This window comes from Prosopis cineraria, unplaced genomic scaffold (genome assembly GCF_029017545.1).
Source record: "Prosopis cineraria cultivar Desert tree isolate PC_DT_omini unplaced genomic scaffold, ASM2901754v1 PC13, whole genome shotgun sequence".
Classification (NCBI taxonomy): Eukaryota; Viridiplantae; Streptophyta; class Magnoliopsida; order Fabales; family Fabaceae; genus Prosopis; species Prosopis cineraria.
Window position 1 is genome coordinate 3,207,142 of NW_026555344.1, and position 19,969 is coordinate 3,227,110.

General features: G+C 30.1%; 2 protein-coding genes across 2 annotated transcripts; both read right to left on the bottom strand.

Annotated features, from left to right (window-relative positions):
• Nucleotides 1-118: 118 nt before the first annotated feature.
• LOC129290401 (probable L-gulonolactone oxidase 6) lies at nucleotides 119-4,761 on the bottom strand. The gene is made up of 4 exons (XM_054927161.1): nucleotides 4,065-4,761; nucleotides 1,401-1,656; nucleotides 1,126-1,227; nucleotides 119-994 (listed from the first exon to the last, which is right to left on the bottom strand). The coding sequence occupies exons 1-4, from the start codon at nucleotides 4,728-4,730 to the stop codon at nucleotides 261-263; spliced, it is 1,758 nt and encodes a 585-aa protein (XP_054783136.1). The 5' UTR covers nucleotides 4,731-4,761; the 3' UTR covers nucleotides 119-260.
• An 11,442-nt stretch (nucleotides 4,762-16,203) lies between these two features.
• On the bottom strand, nucleotides 16,204-19,475 carry LOC129291580 (probable L-gulonolactone oxidase 6). Its single transcript, XM_054929034.1, has 4 exons — nucleotides 18,775-19,475; nucleotides 18,315-18,570; nucleotides 17,174-17,275; nucleotides 16,204-17,047 (listed from the first exon to the last, which is right to left on the bottom strand). Exons 1-4 carry the CDS (start codon nucleotides 19,432-19,434, stop codon nucleotides 16,338-16,340), a joined length of 1,728 nt encoding a protein of 575 aa, XP_054785009.1. The 5' UTR covers nucleotides 19,435-19,475; the 3' UTR covers nucleotides 16,204-16,337.
• Nucleotides 19,476-19,969: the final 494 nt, after the last annotated feature.

Sequence of the window (19,969 nt, forward strand, 5' to 3'; positions counted from 1 at the left end):
TTATATTTTAAAGTGAAATTATAAAGAGTAAATTTACATTTTTGCAAGAAAAAATCCAAATCATGTTTTTCACTTTCTGATTGTGAGAAAAAAGTAAATGGCATTGACATAAAATAAATTATTACAAGAATCATACTCCTTTTATTAAATTAATATCAGAGACCATAAATGGAAGTGTTTCTACGACAAAAGATCAGCACGTCTCAAAATATTATTAGTACATTATGAAATGCCCTCTTTTGATTCGAAGCATCCTATCTTCAAAGCTCGTCCTTCAACTTAGCACTAGCGTCGAAAGCACAGACCCTAGCTTCCTTATAAACCCTTCCAGGCCGGCAATAATACTTCTTGCTTGGTGCACAGTGACGATCTTCTGAGCAAATGCACAAACCTTCAAGAGCACATCCATCTTTCAATATTGCCACGCCTTCTTTCAGCCCTAGAACCTGATCTGTCCATTCGCTAGAGAAAATCCCTTGAGGATCATACTTGTTTTTCACGCTCAAGAACTTGTCAGCATTTGGGTACTTCTTGATCGCTTCAACGAATGCTAAGTTCCTGTTCTTTCCCCAGTGGGGTAAGCCTCCATATTTGAACAACCCTATCTGCTCAATCTCCTCATAAATGTCCTCAAAAAGCCTCGGAGATAAAGGATTCTTGCTTCTAAAGTAAGTGATGTCGAAATCAACAGCGTCGTCTGTTTTCCCCATGTAAGCACTCGACGCTTTGACATAGCGCATCAGGATTCCATTGTTGAGCTCCAATCCACACAGTGCTTGTGGCTCCAATTCAACTAGCTTCTGCACATCTTTGATGAAGCCTGGAATGTTAGACAAGGAGATGCTGAAGGCTGTTTGGTGGAAGAATTGGAGTTGGAGTCTAGAATCCCAAGGGCAAATGGTGATTTTTCCGTCTTCTAAACTGTCTAGGCAGGTGCCAGATGATTGCATGCGATTGTTTGGTCCAACCACGGGGTACCCAGTAAAGAGTATACCTGTTTTAGCAGAAAGAATCCAAAAGGTCATGATTTTTAATATGGTTCGAGGTAACTATATAAGGACGAACGAAGAAACGAGTGTTCTAAAAGTGTTTGTTGAAATGTGTAGATGAAAAAAGATTGAGTACCGTTGTTAGTCAAGCCATAGGCAGCGGTCTTGAGCGTTCCAGTCACCAGCTTGGCACCAACGCATTTGCCATTAGCGTCCCTTGTTTTTTCTTGAAGCTCCTCTGTTATGCAAAGATTCAAGTTCTACCTAGCTTAGCTTTGGGAAGACTGCTTTAAGGCTAGTAAATTTATGTATTTCATATCAATTTTAAGCATTGTGAAATATGTGAATTATCGAACCAGAGTCAAAGAATATGCAAGAAAATGATAAAAATGGAAGCTAAATTAAACTAACCAGTGCCTCTGGTAGCAGCTAAAGTAGCAGTGAGAGTGGGACGAAAAGGGATGAAATCATAGAGACCATTTCCAGAGTGATTGAAGGAAACTCGATCGTCAACTCTATACAATGCCCTCTTCTGTGATGGAAACCACCCTACGTCACCAAACTCGTGCTTTTCTCCAAACCTCACCAATTCCTCTCCCAAATCTGAATCATCCTTTTCCACATATGTAAGAGCTCGTTTAAACATGGGCTCTAGCTGTAGGGTCACCTGCAGATTCACCGATTACATGCATATAATTATTACAATACAGTCAAAACCACTCTTTTACACAATACAATTAAATACTATGATATACATACATACATACATATATATATATATAGTTTTGTTAAGTTGTCAATAGATTTTTTAGTATTTAAATATGTTCTGAGGGAGTTGTATGGAATTCTCCTTTTTTATATTTCATCATGTTTTGCCTTCACGTGTGTAGAAAATAGGATCAACGAAGAAGCTGCAGGGTCAATGTCACAACTTTAGGATAGGAACAAAACACAAGTTGTTTTATGTAATGTTTTCCTATCTTCCAAATCAATGTGTCCCGAGCTGGCCAGTTAAATTAAACTTAAATATATTTTTTTATTACATAAAATAGTTCGCCCAATCTATTTCAATTGAGTTGTAGCTTCGCGGGAAATTTTCCAAAGACAGAACATATCAACTTGGAAACTAATATATATATATATATATATATATAGTTGTGTCAATATAATAATCCACACAAATTTAATTTGAATTTTTGTTACTGTTACATTATTTTAGTAAAGTCAACTTTCTTTGTAATAATTAAGCTATATAAGGCATATTTTGTGCTCCCTCTTGTCCAAAGTATAAGCAATTTTTCACAAAAATTCACATACAAATAAAATTCTTATTTTCTGTAAAATATATACTATTTTTCTTTTTAACCTTTAATTTCAATTTATAATAAGTGAAAAGAAGGTTATAAATTCACAGAAACAAAAATCCAGATTAATAAATAGAAAGGATAAAATAGTAATTTTTTTTCAAATACTAAGTTCCTTAATTTTGATCAAAGATTAGCTGAAAGAAAAGTACTTATATTATGGACAGGAAGGAATGCATGACAATCAAGATGACATAGAATTCTAACAAAAGAATGCCGGCCATTTGATCAATTCTTAGTACATATGCGAATCAAAAAGTTTCAAAGTTTTCTGCAATATAAGTATATACTATTTTAATCCTATTTATAAGTTACTTTTAATATATTTTATTAGTATCAAAAAAAATTTTAAATCACATTAACTTTGTCTAAAAATTTAATAATTAGTTATCAAATTTGTTCATATTGAATATGCATACTTTAACAATATTTTTTTCTTTCCAATATTCAATAGAGGATAAAAAAATTGTTATGAAAATTTAATAATGTAACTTATAAATGAGAAAGAAAATTTTTTCTCTCTATTCTATAAATATGACACGAGAGACTATTAATTATTAAGCAAAAAGTCAGTTTGAAATGGATAACGCCAAAAATTTTAATTAAGTTTTAATTTTATCTTTATTAATTAAATATATATATATTTTTTAATAACGTGTTAAAAGAGAAACTTGTGAAAAAAAACTATTACCTTGATTTATAAATCGGATAAAAAAATATTTCTCTCTATAAATTATAAAAAAGATGGGAAGGAGTAGCATACTATATTCTCATAATTGTTTTTAAGTATTGAATAATAACCATATTTTTTATTAGTTTTTGGTAAAATATATATTTTTAATTCAACACAAAAAATATTTTTTAGGTAAAAAATTATTATTTCGTTTCGATGAGTGACAAATTATGCATAAAAGATTTGATTGGAATTTCTTAAACGAAAAATTACTGATTATATAATCGATCACTATGTATATAAAAATAAATGGGCACGATTGGGAAGGCTAGCCAATGACGTTTGATAATAGCAGTCCAATATGGCCCACGTGACCATCTATAATTAAATATGGTAATTTAAGTTAGTCTAAAAAAATTTAAGACTAATCTTGATAAAAAAACGATTTTTTATGTTCAGACCTAATTGAACGAAGCTGAATGACCTAAAAAAATTTGGGTCAAGCTGATTGATTCCGAGCTTGGCCTGACTAAATTTTTTTTTAAAATATATTAAATATTAATTAATTTTCAAAATTTTAGAACATTTTATATTAAGAAAATATATATTTGAGTATATTATTATAAATATTTTTAAAAAAATTAAAATATTTATATTGTAATATTTCTGTTATTTTTAATATAAAAAATCTGTTTTTGAAAAAATCTATAAAATTTTCAAATTAATAGTTAAAATATATTTCAATATTGTTTTAAATCTTAAAACCTGCATATTTTTTTAAAAAGTTCGAGTATTCTACCTTGTTTAAGTATTTCAAACAATATAGTTTATATTTTTATAAAATAAAAATAATTAATTTTAAAGTAAAAATTAAAATTAAAATTAATTTTAAAATAAAAAATTGATAATTTAAATATTTGGGCCGACCCGAGTAAATTCGAAGCTTGAAAAAATTACCGCAGAACTTGGTTATTTCGGTTCATTGAGGCCTAATATATTCAGCCAGTCATATATTATTATTATTATTCGGAGTCATACCTGAGAAACAACCCCGAGAACCCCAAGAGAAACCTTGGCTGCTTTCAGTTCTTCATCTGACTCACTCAGGCTCCTTACCTTCGCATGCCCTTCTTCCGCCGTCGCCGGCGTCACAATCCTCATCGAGACCACATACTCATGAATTGCACTGCCCTTCCCCCACAGCGAGCTCCCATGAGCCCCCGTCGCTAACAATCCCCCCACCGTTATTCCCCACCAGTACGGCGTATACGGCAGAGTCAACCCTTTCTTCGCCGCTTCACTGATCACTTCTCTCAGAAGGACCCCGCTCTCCACCGTCATCCTTCTGCTCTCTGCATCCACCTTCACTATATGGTTGAGCTTGTTTGTGCTTATCAAGATCCCGTCTTGGCCTCCAGGGCAAGCAAGCTTGGGGATGCTGTGGGAATATCTGGTGGCTGCTTTCACTTTTGTGTTGGATTTTGATGCCGAAACCACCATGGATATCAGCTCTTGCTCCGTGGTTGGGTACAGTACTTGGGAAGCTCGGCAGGTGCTCCGATCAGGGAAGACACCGTAGGAGTTGGTAATGGTGCAGTCTTTGTTGCCGGAAGCGCACTCGACGGGGTCATCTGGCGGAGAAGAAAAAACCCCATTCATGAAAACTATCAAGAAGACGATGAGAGATAACTTAAGCATTTTCATGGTTGAAAGTCTTCTTTTTCGATGTAAAGTTTGTTTGTTCGTGCAGCATTATATAGAGAGAAAAGAGAGGGTGGTGGAAATTTGACTTCAAATTAAGTAGCTGAATATTTTGGCCTGATCGATCGTGTAAAATCATGATCACGTGCCATAAATCTTAACGACGATGCGAATGTCTACATATAATATTTTATCACCAGTGGCCTAATGATCGGACTTATCAATAAAGACTAATGCGTGCTTAATTAATGTTAGTTCTAAGCCATGACTTTTCAACCTGTATCAATTTAATATTCGAGATACCTAAGAAGTTCGGTGAGTGCGTGCGTGTTTGTGTGTATCAAGGCCAGGTCGGACATACGTCGATTACGAGAGTTTTATTAGTTTACTTAAGGCTGTGTTTGGTCTGTGAGCAGGGAGGGGAGGGGAGAGTCTTTATATTAACTTATTTGGTTTTATTAGAGAGGAGGGTAGAAGAGGGGAAGGATTTTTTAATGATCCCTGTTTGTTTTAGAAGGAAAGGAGAGAGGAGGCATAATAATTAATTTACTATTATACCCACACACACATATATATTATCTTTTATTTTTTTCACTTCTATCTTGTATATATAAATTAATTTACACCACAAAAGAATTTTGTAATAGACAATCGTTTGAACCTGGATTGTTTAGATGATCAGATCAGTAATTAAAAATACATGCAAAAACATTATTCTTAAATAAACAAAAAAATAAATAAATTCCCAGCCATGTGTTTATTGAATTTTCCAAAATTCAAAAGCATGTTTCTAATCACTGGAACCACACGGACAGAGGAATTAATCACTCCACTTCAAGCCTTTGCCCTTCCTTCAAGCTAGCCTCCACCGACTTCCAATTCCAAATTAAACTAGCAAAGTGCAGACTTCCTCATTCTCTATTCACTCTGTTGATGGCCAAACTAAAGCTTAGAGTCAGAGTCTGCAACGAGGGACGGCCACTTTCTCCTCCTCGTACAGATTGAACCGCAACACAATGGCGACCTCCTTCATCTACATGGAGGAGAATAGGGGAGGGGTGTTGCCATTGATTTGACTTATATCAACAGCTAAGATGGATTCAACTGCAGCATGAATGACAATGAAGGGAAACTCGTCGGAGAAAGCTTGATGGAGAATGACAAGAGGCTGGGAAGTCGAGCACAGGAGACGGAGTTTGTTTGTTTGTTTGTTTGTTTGTTTTTTTTTTTGACTGATGGGTATTTATGGAATATAAGAAAATTACTGGGGTCAAATTAGTTAAGATACTTGGCTCTTCTTGAAAAAAAAGAAAACCCAATTTAAAGGGGATTAAAAATCCCAACCAAACACAACCTAAGGGAGAGAAGCACAAGCACAAGGGGCAGATAAAACGACAAGGCTGCCAAAGATGATCATTAAAAGATGGGAATGAAATCCATCACAACCCTCCATTTTACACTCCCATATGATATTAGCCAGTAAACGGGACGGTATGGTCCATGGAACTATTTTACTTGTCGAATAAATTACAAATATTTATAGTTCAACAGATCTCTCTCATCACTCGCTGCCTCTTGATGAAAAGGCAGAGATGATTAAAAGCACAAAAAAAAAGAAGCCTAAAGTAAGCAAACAATTGGCATAAATATTACATTTCCTAAGAAAATTAATGATATAGAACTGCATCCTAGTCTCTGTGATACATCAGGCGTGCTTCCCCAATTATGTCAAAAAAATGGATGAGCATGGTCACACTCTCTACATATACTAAGCAAATGGCTTCCACACAATCACATTAAAGTGCATTTCTTTTTTTCTTTCTTTTTTTTTTATACAAACGAAGCCAGTACCAGGCTAGCCTAAATTGCTACTGGCGTTATCCCAGTCCCTAGCCAAAACACAAACTAATTCCGGAAAAGAAAGGGGGGGGTTCCATTGTGCTCAAGAAATCAGGCATCGATCTCAAGCCACGCTTGGCAAAAGTGCATTTCTTTTCCTGTATATTTTTTCAAGGAGCGATTAGCAGGATGTGGTAATAAGTGGGGTATTTTTTTTTCCTAAACCATTTTCAAAAAAGTATAAGCAAAAAATACACTTTAATCCTTGTTAATTTAATCATTAGTTAACAAACAAAAATTATAAAGAATAATATAAAAAATTTAAGAAACTTAATCGATATTAATTTTGTTAAAAAATCATTTTCTTAATAAAATATTAAATATTTTAATAATATTTATTAAATTTTAATGTTAAAGTGCATTGTTTTCCTATACTTTCTTTCGAAGAGTGCTACTTATTTTACTATATATTAATACAGGACATCTAACACTTTTAGAAGAAAAGTATAAGATACAAAATACAAATCTAAAATCCAAATTTAATTTATAAATTAAAAACATTTCATTTTTTAGGGAAATTTTAAATACGGGTCATGGTCCAAGCCTTTTTTTAAAAGCAAAAAAAAAAACCACTTTATAGAAAAAGGTCCCAGTTTTTAAAACCCAAACCTTATACCTTTTCTTATATATTTGCAAAGTTTATCACGGTACCGTTCGTTTAATATTGTATGAACAGTAATCATTTTTTTTTTAAATTAATCATTGCATATCTATAGTTCATGTGGGATTTATAATGAAGATTTAAAAATACGTGTGTGGCCCATACTAAAAAATGCTTATAGATATGAAACTCTTAATAAAAATATGTATGAGATCTATTTTTTGTTTGTTTGTAAATATAGGAGACTTTCCATTTGTTGCTTATATTTTATATATGTATAAGATCATTAATTGAATATAAAATAAAAATTTAAATAATAAATAATAAATAGTTGTAAAAAATGCTTGTAGATATGAGACTCTTAATGAAAATAATATGTATGAGACCTATTTTTTTTTTTTTAAAGGTAGGAGACTTGTCATTTGTTGGTTGTATTTTGTATGTGTATAGGATAATCAAGTGTATATAAAAATTTTAAAAAGAAAATTATAAATAGAATGTTTTATTATTTTAATCAATCAACTTATTCCCTCCGCTTTTTATACATGAGCAAATTATAATCCGTTTACATAGTTTAAAAATGATTAATCCTAATAATTATGTCTAAAATTGAAAGGGATGGATTAAGATATACTTTTGATTAATAATTTATTTTGTCCTAATTTAATGGTACTATCATTTAATGAAGAGTAGTTAAGGAAATATATCATAAATTTTTTTTAATTATTGCTTTGCTTACAAAAATAACAACAACGCATATGAAAATTTGGTTATATTTAATAACAGAGGAAATATATAGTAAAATTTGTCAATGTATTGCAATAGAACTACAATGATTTTGTAAAATAAATTAGATTTAGATTTAATGAGTAACATAAATCTTCTCATTTAATGAGTATCACACATGACATGACAATAATTGTTTGATTTAATTGAATTGTTTTAAGATATTTTATCATGTATTTAATGAATAAATCTTAAATGTTTGGAGGGGGCAATATATGTGAGAAGTGTTTTGATTATAGAGTTATTTTGAAATTTTTTAAAAAAATATCTTAATAATTTTTAAGTATTAATATAATTCAATAGATATAATTAATATACTTGCTGAATAAGTGAATTTAAGCCGTTTATTGAATTCAAATCTAAAGTAAATTGCTATAATTTTACCATTATTCAACTATTTTTGTAAAATTTTAAAATTTTATTTTAAAAGATTAAAGTTGCCTGCATTAAATATTGTAGACAAGTACAATCAATTATAATTTTAAAATTATGTTTTAATGTCTCTACTTTTTATTGTAAATGTGGTTTGGGTACTGTAAAACCCAGTAATTTTTTTATTTTAATTTCTATGTTAAAAGAGAATGCGGAGGCTGGTTTAAAAAATGTGATGAGGGACCAAAATAAAAAAGTAAGTGGTAAATTTCGAACATATAATAAAAATGTAAACGGGGAACTTATAAAAAAAATTAAATTTAATTTTTCACAAATTATAAAAATTTTGATCTACCTGCACAAGGTAATAAATTAAATGATAAAAGAAATTTTCATAAAATAAATTTCATATATTTACACATAAGATGTATTTTAAGTTTGTTACCCATTACAATAAATTTTAAACTACAATAAGTTGGTTTTCATATATTTAATATCCATGGGATAACAAGTTTTAAAATAAAATATGTTGTTTATTTGTTAAAGAATAATGAAATTTTTAATCCCTCAAATTTGCTTAGCTATTGATTTAGTTTCTTAAGTTTAATTTTTATCAAATTTAATTCATTACATTTTTTTAAACAGTCACTTTAATCTTTTAGGTTTTGAAACACAAATGGACTCTTGAAATAATCTGACATGTAGAGTATGTTAATGACTTGATATGTTACAAATGGCTAAATGGAAAAAAAATTGCTGTCAAGTCATTTTGATTTCATCATAAATTTATGTGGCTGTCAATTTTATATTTTTTATATATGTTTTTAAATTTTAATGGTATTCCTTCTAATTCTATTTATAGGTCACTTTCAATATATTTCTTTGAAGAATCTTAAACTTTATTAACTTTATTTTAAAATTTAATAAGTTTTTACTTTTACCCCCTAATAAATATTATCAAATATCATTATTGGCATTTTTTTCAAAGTATTTAATTAGAGTAAAAATATAAATAAAAAAATTAAAAATTAACAAGTGCTCTATAAATATGATTAATTTTTTTCTTTTTTCACTGCCCTATAAATAGGACCGGAGAAATATGTTACATTTTTTTTTAAACAATAAACTTGAAACATTAAATTGCTACTGAAGCAAACTTAAGGGACTAAAGTTTTGCCATCCTTTTTTAACACATGCATTACGTAACAAATTTTAAAGTAGAACCAACTATCGTCTATATTGAATGATGGTATTTTAACATATTTTTTATTTATGTATGTTCTGATTTAGTTTTTAATTTTTAAATTTTAATTACAAAGTGAAATGGTCATAAATTATGCTTATAAAATATGTCATTTATGATTTTAATATACACAAAATGACAAGTTATAAAATAGAAAGATGTTGATGAGGTGAAACATTGTATAATAAAAAATTGTATGAATGCAAAAAACATTTTCAAAAGAGCTACATTAAATTGTACTGAACAATAATCAAATCTAACTTAGTGAGATAACTGTATCCAAAAAAAAAATTGTACTATTTACATCTTTTATGTGCATAAGGATACGAAATCCTTAAATAAAATAAGTAATAAATTTTTAACTAGTATGTTGTTTAAATTTTGGTTAATGTGGGGATCACATATAAAATTTTTTTTATATTTTTTACATGCACATGATATTATATTTTAAAATAATTTGTGTAAGAATGAAACAAATTGTTTTTTATATTTTTTCATTTCTTAAATGTATTTTTCTATTAGATACAGTCTTATTCAAGTCATGGTTGGACACTAAGTGTAGGTATATCTTGCAATAGGAATTGATTTTTATCCTCCTATTGTTATTATGCCCAATGCTAAAGCAAAATAAGATATTCATGCAATTTAAAGAAAAAAATTCTTTAAAAAGGAAAAAAATATAAAACGAGATATATATTTTAAAATTTTAATTTATATGGATATAACAATTCATAGATTAAAATAAATTGTTATCTATATTTGATTATACATGAGATAAAAAATTTTACAATAAAACAATTTATTTTTTATTTCTATTTTCTAATCACAAATATTACAGGCAATAAAAACATATAGTTATCTTTATTATTATAATTATTTATTTGCAACGATCCACATAATTTTTATTTCACACTTTCTATAAACTATTACTTATTATAAAATTTTCAAATAAAATTTTTAGTTGATTATTTCAATTGATTATTTATATTTTTTTCTTTGACTTCTCTCTAAAAAATTTATAATATATTTTTTTTAGTTTTTTAAAAAAATTGAACTCATTAAAATTTTCTCTTCTTTTGTATTCTCTTTAAAAAAAATTGAGTGTTAATATTTTCATGCATCACACGGTAAAATCTAGTGTGTACGTATATATTAACAATATTTTTTACTAATATTTAATAAAAAGTGAAATAAAAAATTGTGATAAAAAATTAATAACACGAGCGATCAAGTTGAGAGACTATCGGCTAAGCCGAGTTTCGTGTCTTCTTGTCTCTGTCGGCGTTAAATTTGGTCCAATCATCCTGTAACTTCCCCCCGGTTTCCACGTGGCGTAATCGAAGCACCGTGGACCTATTTGATTGATGACTACACGTTGGAAGGTTGGAAAAGTTGATGTGTTGATAGTGGCTGAAAAAATAGACACGCAATTAGACAAGAAATTTGAACCTAAGAATCTTAATAACTATTTTTAGCATTCTCGTCTCTATCAAGGACCACAAAAGATTAGCAGCCTCGTCATGATTACAAGCAATGAATATACCCCTTTTGTCCCTAAATATAAAAAAAAATTAAAACTTTCATTCCAGTTGTTAATATTTTTTAATGAATAGACTACACTACTATAAAATAAGCAATCGAAGCGCTCATAATGGAACGTTTGTAAGTAAATATATTATACATTTTTTAAAAAAGTGTTTTTAAGTGTTTTTAAGTTCAGATGCTCCGGTATGTTAACTATATAGGAGCATTTTAAAATAAAAATGCTTTCATATATACTTAAAAAAATAAATAATAAATAACAAGTACATAAAGCTTCCCATAGGTATAAATTTTAAAAAAATTAAAAGTAGATTAGGTATGAATTAAAAATAATATTTTTTAATTTTTTAAATTTATATATATGGGAGCTTTTTTTAGGTATACATTTATATAAATAAACAGCACATATTTTTGTTTTCTTTCCTTGTTGCCACCAGCAATAAAATGGATGAAAATTTTTCTTTTATAAAAAATGAAAAAACTTTTGTTACCAAAATGGAAACAATATTACAAAATTTTTTATTAATATTTAATACTTTATTTACAAAAATATCACTTATAAGTCATGATTATTCATTAGACTATCCATTTTCTTCTTCTTTCTACTATATCTTTATTGTGTCCAGGCACTCAATGCTTTATATTTATGCGGGTAAAATGGGATTCAACAAAACATGAGAAAGAAATATGGGATTCATAAACAGGAAAGGCCAATAATTAATTAAGGGGTAGATATAAGAAATATGTTCTGTTACAAATTTAATATGTTTAACTAACTTTAATAAATTTTATTGTTCGGCCAAAAAACAATTTATTGGCACATAGGTATTGGTGTCTTATATTTGAGATCCAGGAAATAATATTTCTTTTGTTGCTAAATACAAGTCCTATTATTGACAAACATAAACTGAGGAGGTACCAAAATTTATTTATTATGTGAAATTTAGTTTTCCCTTTTTATTTTTAGCCTCTATTTGATGCCACAATATTTTGAACCTCAAGTCCTCAAATGCTTTGAAACAAATATATTAATTACACTTAGAAGCAGTATATTTTAAAAAATAATTACTTCTTTCAGTCTAAATTATAAGGCACTTTTGAAGGAAAATTGATATCTCAAAATATAAAATACTTTGAGAATATTAAAATTTTATTAAATAAACTTATTTTAATATTATCTTTTATCTCTCTCTATTTAATTTTTGTCCCTCTCTTTTTTCAAGATATTAAATGAAGGGCATTTGTGAAATTTTATAATTTTATTTTGAAAAAAAAGATTGTTAAGTATATTTAATGAGATTTATTAATACGTAAAATTTTATCTAAAAGTATTTTATAATTCAGGAGAAGGAATATTAATTATACCTACATATTAAACGTTATTCTTGGAAACAGGTTTAACGAGGTTAAATGAATATACATATATCAATACATTCAGAGAGGAAAGGGATTACCAAGACAGCTTGCTCTTTAATATTCAATTATTCGCAACCTCCTCGGGGGTCGATTAAATAATTAATAATCGAATTTAGCTGAATAATTAATAATCAAATAATTAATGATCAAATAATTAGCTGTTTTGACTTGTAATTGCTGAAAAACATATAACAGGTTCTTCATTGTTAATCTGCCACCTGGTTTCAAGTTTCAACAGTAAATTTAGCTGTTTAGATTTAATCAGGATAGAAATTTTTTTCTAATGTTTATTTATATTTTTAGTATTTTATTCAAAAAAATAAAAACTAAAAAATCCCTGAACTATCAACTTAACTTTTCAAATAATAATAATCAATAATCAAATTAAAATATAAATGTGAACCAAACAAACTTATTACTAATGTAGATGGAATCTGAATGCTGAGATGAGATCACCAGTGGCAGATTAGATATCAAATCCAGAAAACATTAAGAATATATATAATCGAAGTAATCAGAACACAATTAATAATCATCCTCGCGGTGTTCTGGTGTTCCATTAATCAAAATATTCGTTTCATTATTTTAATTTAAATCCTCGTGTTTCCTGTGGCATTCATTTCTAGCTAATTAAACATTGCTTTCATTCTAATTAATTTAATCCCTTATCCTTTTACTTGCGTTTTAATTAGTCTTAAATTCCTGGATGACTTGGCCATTCGCTCATACTTGAGTTTTGAATTTCGTTCTACGACGCAACTTATTACGAAGAACACGGTTTAGCACAATTCATTTTTTTCACATAAATTTCCAACAACCAAATGACACACCAGAAGGCAATAACATACAAGGAACTTTTAACTATAACACAGTCAACTTTCCAACTAGATTTGAATTCCGTGAATAGTTTGAATATATTCATTCAATAAGTGTCTCTTGTGACATGATAAAAATCGTTAGATTAAATAAATCTAACAGTCATAATATATTTTGTCATATAATACTCATAAATCATCAAATTAATCTCAAATTTTTGAATGTGAAGTGTTTTGATCATGGAAATTGTTTTAAATTTTTGAATGAAAATATATATTGATAATGTTCAAGTATTGATAAAATTCAATGATTATAATCGAGACACTCATTGAATAAGTAAATTTAAGTTACTTACTAAATCAAAATCATATTCTATCTATCAATTGCGCGGCTACAACATTACGTCGCTACGAAAACGGTTTTATTTTTTGTATATATATCAAATTAATGATCAACTTGACCATTATTTGAATATATATTAAATTTTAATTTTGCAATCTTTCACTTTTATATTTCATCAGATAGACACGAGTATTTTGAAAATTCGTCTATATATTTGCTTCACACGAGTTGGATGGCTAGATCAAATTGTATTTATCTGGATCAAATTAAAAATGTGAACGAATTCCAGAATCAATTAAATATAATGACGTGCTTGTGTATATATATGTATATATTCCATACAAGAAAGTTACATCATCCTTTTGTAATTCTCCACACGTTACATTAACAACTATATTTTTCAAAGTCATTGATCACGTTGTCACTTTTTAAGGTTTGTTCATGCAATTAACTTGGTCAATAACTTCTAGTCAAAAAGAAAAACCTGGTCAATAACTTGATCCAACTTGGATGAACCTTTAGCTTGGCTTGGATAGAGGAAAAGGTAGAAAGAAAATGGAGGGAGAAAACTAGGAAGTGGGATTTCCAAAAATAACAAATTTATTTACTATTTTTTTAAATTTTCTCTCTTAACTTTCCTTCTTCCCTGTCCTTTTCTCCATCCAAACTAAGGGTAATAATATCAAGACCATGTAACTAATTCAAAAAAAAAAACTGAACAATATTATAAATAGAAAATTTTCTTAATTTTATAAATAGAATATAATTTTAATTTTTTTTTCTAAAATTATACTTCTCTGGCCCTATTTATAGGGCATAGAGAAAAGAAAAAATTTAGACTTATTTATAAGACACTTGTTAATTTTTAACATTTTTCTTTACATTTTTGTCCTTATTAAATATTTTGAATAAAAATGTCAGTAATGAGTTTTTAAAATATTTTTTAAGGATAAATGTGAAAACTTGTTAAATTTTAAGATAAATTTAATAAAGTTTAAGATTTTTTTTTATTTTAGTAAAATATGCTGGAAGTAACTTATAAATAAGATCAGAAGAAGTAAAATAAATTTTTTAAAAAATATATATAATTTGCATTCATTTATCATAAGTGGGTTAGTTGTCTAGAAGTAAAGTCAAGAAAACGGGCTAAGCTCATAGGACTAACTCATTTAAGCTTGATAATTACTAGGGCCGGACTTAAGTTTTAGAGCTTCAAAATAGAACTCGAGTTTATAAGACTCAGCCCTAATGGGCCGAAGGCCTAAATGGGTTAACCCTGTAGAGTCAAGGGCTAGCCCATTTAGGCCCATTTATTTATTTATATTTTAAAATATTATTTATTATGATAATACTATTGATATTTTTGATAATTTTTCAAATATTTAGTTGTTATAGTATTTTTTTAAATTAAAATTTACATAATACTTTGGTTGGCTTAATATTTTTTGGATAAAGTTTGGTTTGTTTAATTCTAGACTATGATATATTTGGACAAAAAAGTAATTATTTGATCTAAATTAGATTCTAGAAAATAATTTGATTCATATTACGTATGTGTGTTAATATTTTTAATTATATTTTTTAATAAAAGGATTATTTTTATATTTATATAATTTTGTATTGTATGACTTGATTTAGAAATTTATAAATTTTAATGTTTTATTATTTGAAATATGGGAATTTTTGTATAATCAATATATTGTTGATATTAAGAATTAAAATGTTGCTTATGTGATTTAACATTGAAGTAAGATTTTATATTATAATAAAATGAATAAATTATTTTTAATTTAAAAAAGTAAAAAAAAAAAGTAAAAGGACTCAAAGCTTGCAAGGCCAATCCTAAACCCGTTATACTTAAGGCCAGGCTCTAAATATAGGCCCTCTAAAGGAAACTCGAGTTTAAACAACTTGGCCTTTTTAGGCTCGAGCCCGTTAAGGGCCGGTCCTATAGGATCAGGCCAACCCGTTTTTTCAACTCTATCTAAAAGTATAGTCATTACAAATGCAAAATACACATGTAACATTGAGAAAATTGGATTTTAATTTTAAAAAATACAATAACAATTTTTAAAAGCTTTCGATAAAAAAGTTAATTTTCAACATTCATAAAACAAGTATATAGATTATGAATATTTTTTTTATTGAAATATTCATCAATTCATTTCATCATTGAGCTGTCGATTCTCCATGTGGAATGCACTGTAGATAAGTAGAATCGTTAACTGATCTCTCGGAGGAACCAGCAACTATTCTTCTCATAGAAGAGGATAATATAAGAACCTCTGACTTATCGATAGAATTCTGGTCAGAAGGTTTAGCATCTTCCTCGTTTTCTTATTCCCATATTCTTTGTCCTCTTTCAAGATCAAATTGTGTAATGGATCCAGATTTTACAATGAACGTTCGGGAGATCATGCTAACTTTCAAAGACAATTTTTCACACTACAAACTACTACTGATCACATATATACTTCTGTTATATTAATATCACACATATCGGAAATGAATTGAGTTTCTGCAACCCAGGGACGGCAACATCTGAAACATGAAATGCGACACTATAAAAAAGCCCTTTGACTTCAAATCAGTCTCAACTTTCAAAAGCGCAAACCCTAGCTTCTTTATAAACCTTTCCAGGCCTACAGTAATATTTCTTGCTTGGTGCACAGTGACGATCTTCCGAGCATATGCACAAACCTTCAAGAGCACACCCATCTTTGAGTATTGTTACACCTTCTTTTAACCCCAGGACCTGATCTGTCCACTCATTAGAGAAAATCTCTTGTGGATCATACTTACTTTTCACACTTAAAAACCTATCTACATTTGGGTACTTTTTAATCACTTCATTGAATGCTAAATTCCTATTTTTTCCCCAGTGAGGTAGCCCTCCATATTTGAACAACCCTATCTGCTCAATCTCCTCAAGAATGTCTTCAAAAAGTCTTGGAGATAATGGGTCTTTGCTTCTGTAGTAAGTGATGTCAAAATCGATAGCATCTTCTGTTTTCCCCAGGTAAGCACTCGAAGCTTTTACATAGCGCATGAGAATGCCATTGTTCAACTCTAATCCACACAGTGCCTGTGGCTCTAATTCAACTAGGTTCTTCACATCTTTGATGAAGCCTTTAATCTTAGACAGGGAGATGCTGAATGCTGTTTGGTGAAAGAACAGGAGTTGGAGCCTGGAATCCCAAGGGCATATGTTGATCAATGCGTCTTCTTTGCTTCCTAGGCACGTCCCCGATGATTGCATGCGATTATTTTGTCCGATCACGGGGTATCCAGTAAATAGTATGCCTATTATTTATGCAAAAAGAAACAAATGATTTATTATACGATGAATATATTAATGTTGTTTAAATCAACTATGGATGAAGAAAGAAGGTGTTCACAAGGTGCTTGTTAAAATGCGTTCACAAGTACCATTGTTAGTCAAACCGTAAGCCAATGTCTCCGACGTCCCAGTCGCCAACTTTGCACTAAGGCATTTTCCAATCGCGTCCATTGTTGCTTCTTGAAGTTCCTCTGTTACAGAAAAATACAACTTCCCTTTACTTTGTTTCTGGAAAGAATGGTACATAGTCTATGTATATTTCATACTTCTACCCATCTTGAATGCTGAAGTTGTAATTGTTTACCTATTTGGTCATATAAGAAATTAAGACATGAAAGAATCCAAAGTAGTGGTTACAATAAGAGAATATTAAATATCTAGACCGTGAAAGAATCCTCCCATTAAATATCAAGCCCATTAAGTTGGTCCAAAACTGTGACGTCTCCAGACCAAATAATGTTTCGGTATCTTATTTAGTCTCATTATATAAGACATTTTTATAGGTAATTTAGTATTTTAAAATATTTTTCTAAAAAAAGGTTTTATTAATGATAATACTCTTCCAATATCACCTCTCATTGTTTCACTCATTAAATAAAGTTATATTCCTATCTTTTATTAATGAAAAATTATCAAAAATTGAGATCGTAAGATATATTCAATAAATTTCATTAGTATGTGTTATTTTGTCAAAAGAAAAATCTTATGCATTTGGACGGAGGGACTAGCTAAGGAGAACCATTGATTAATATAATTGATCATATGTGCATCTTTTAATATGATCTATCAGATTTAATCTAGGCAGCCAAAATTTTATTATTTTTTGTTTAAATATTTTCACTTTAAAATTAATGATTCTCCACACCTAAGAAGTTTGCACATTAATGAAATGTGTGTTGAACTAACTACTCTATTTTTAAATATAAGAGAAAAATAACCAACTCACATAGTTTAAAAATTTAATTAATCCTAATAATCATGTTAAAATAAAAAAATTGGACTAAATTGCTCTTGTAATTAGCGTTTACCTTTTTTAAATTTAACGATGCAATTCATTTATGAGAAAAAATTATAAAAAAACATAATAAATGGTTGTTGAAATTTACATTTTTACCTATAAATACTTCTTCAAATTTGGAATAAATGTGATGAATAATTTTTTTTCCTCTACTTAATGTTATAAATTCTGTTGTAATTAATGTAAGCAAATGAACAGGGAAGACGGGTAACCTGCGGCTCTGCTGGCAGCTAAGACAGCAGAGGGAGTTGACCGAAATCCCAGGAAATCATAGACGCCATTTCCAGACTCATCATTGGAAACTCGATCGTCAACTCTGTACACTGCCTTCTTTTGCGCAGGAAACCACATGACATCCCCGAACTCGTGCTCTTTCCCAAATCTAATCACTTTCTCTCCCAAGTCTGAATCATTCTTCATCACGTACTTTAGCGCTCGTTTAAACAACGGCTCTAACTGTAAGGTTACCTGCAAATGATGTTTATGAGGGACTGTTCGTATTTTTTTTTTTTTTGGTTGAAAAAGTTTTGAATATTGATCAATATCCATATATTACACGAAATTAGAAGCGCATGAACGTACGTTATTCTTTATTTTATCCAATTCCTATTTACTCATGTAGTACTCTCTTTATGCTGTTATTGTATTATCGGGATAAAGATGAAGACATACCTGAGAAACAACCCCAAGAACGCCAAGAGAAACCTTGGCTGCATTGAGATCTTCATCGGACTCACTTAGGCACCTCACTTTGGCATACCCTTCTTCTGCCGTCGCCGGCGTCACTATCCTCATCGACACCACATGCTCATGAACCGCACTTCCCTTTCCCCACAGAGAGCTACCATGAGCCCCCGTCGCCAACAGTCCCCCCACCGTCAGTCCCCACCAGTACGGCGTATGAGGCAAAGCCAGCCCATTAGTCGCCGCTTCATTGATGAGGTCTCTCAGAAGGACGCCGCTCTCTACCGTCATCCTTCTGTTCTCCACGTCAACGTTCACTATATGGTTGAGCTTGTTAGTGCTTATTATGATGCCCTCTTGGCCTCCGGGGCATGCAAGCTTGGGAATGCTGTGGGAATATCTGGTGGCTGCTTTCACTTTTGTGTTGGATTTTGATGCCGAAGCGACCATGGAAATAAGCTCCTGCTCGGTGGTTGGGTACAGTGCTCGGGATGCTCCACAGGTGCTCCGGTCGGGGAAGGTGCCGTAGGAGTTTGTGATGGTGCAGTTAGTGTCGGTGGAAGTGCACTTGATGGGGTCATCTGGAGGAGAAGAAAAAACCACATTCTTGAAAACTAAGAAGATGATGAGAATGGATGGTTTTAGCATTTTCTTACAGCTGAAACTTGGCTTTTGTCTGGAAACTTTGTTCGCTGGTGAAGTAGCGTGGGATTAATATATACTCCTAGTATCATGTTGATTTTAGAGGTGGGAGCTTAACGTGGGGATCGGAGACAGGGCGGACCCACGTTGGTCCTTGGAGGCCTAACCCCTCATACCTCACAAACAGTATTATATGGATATTAGGGCTGTATAAAAGATTGGACGGGACTGGACTGGACTGGACTTTAGCCTAACCCAGAGTCTGGTCTTTTTCATGAAAAGGACTAGGTTAGGTAACCCGTAGTCCGGTCTGGTCTTGTGAAAATCTGGAAATTAACAAGACTGGACTTGATCCATAAGACTGGGAGACTGGTCCTATTAGTCCAATACTCACTTAGCTTTTTTTTTTCTTTTTTTTCTCTGTGATGACCAATAATCTATTTCAACTTAACAAATTCAATTAAGATAATAAAAACACTTATAATCATAATAAATTCATAATAATTTCTAACACCAAGAAAATAATATTTTAGTTACAATC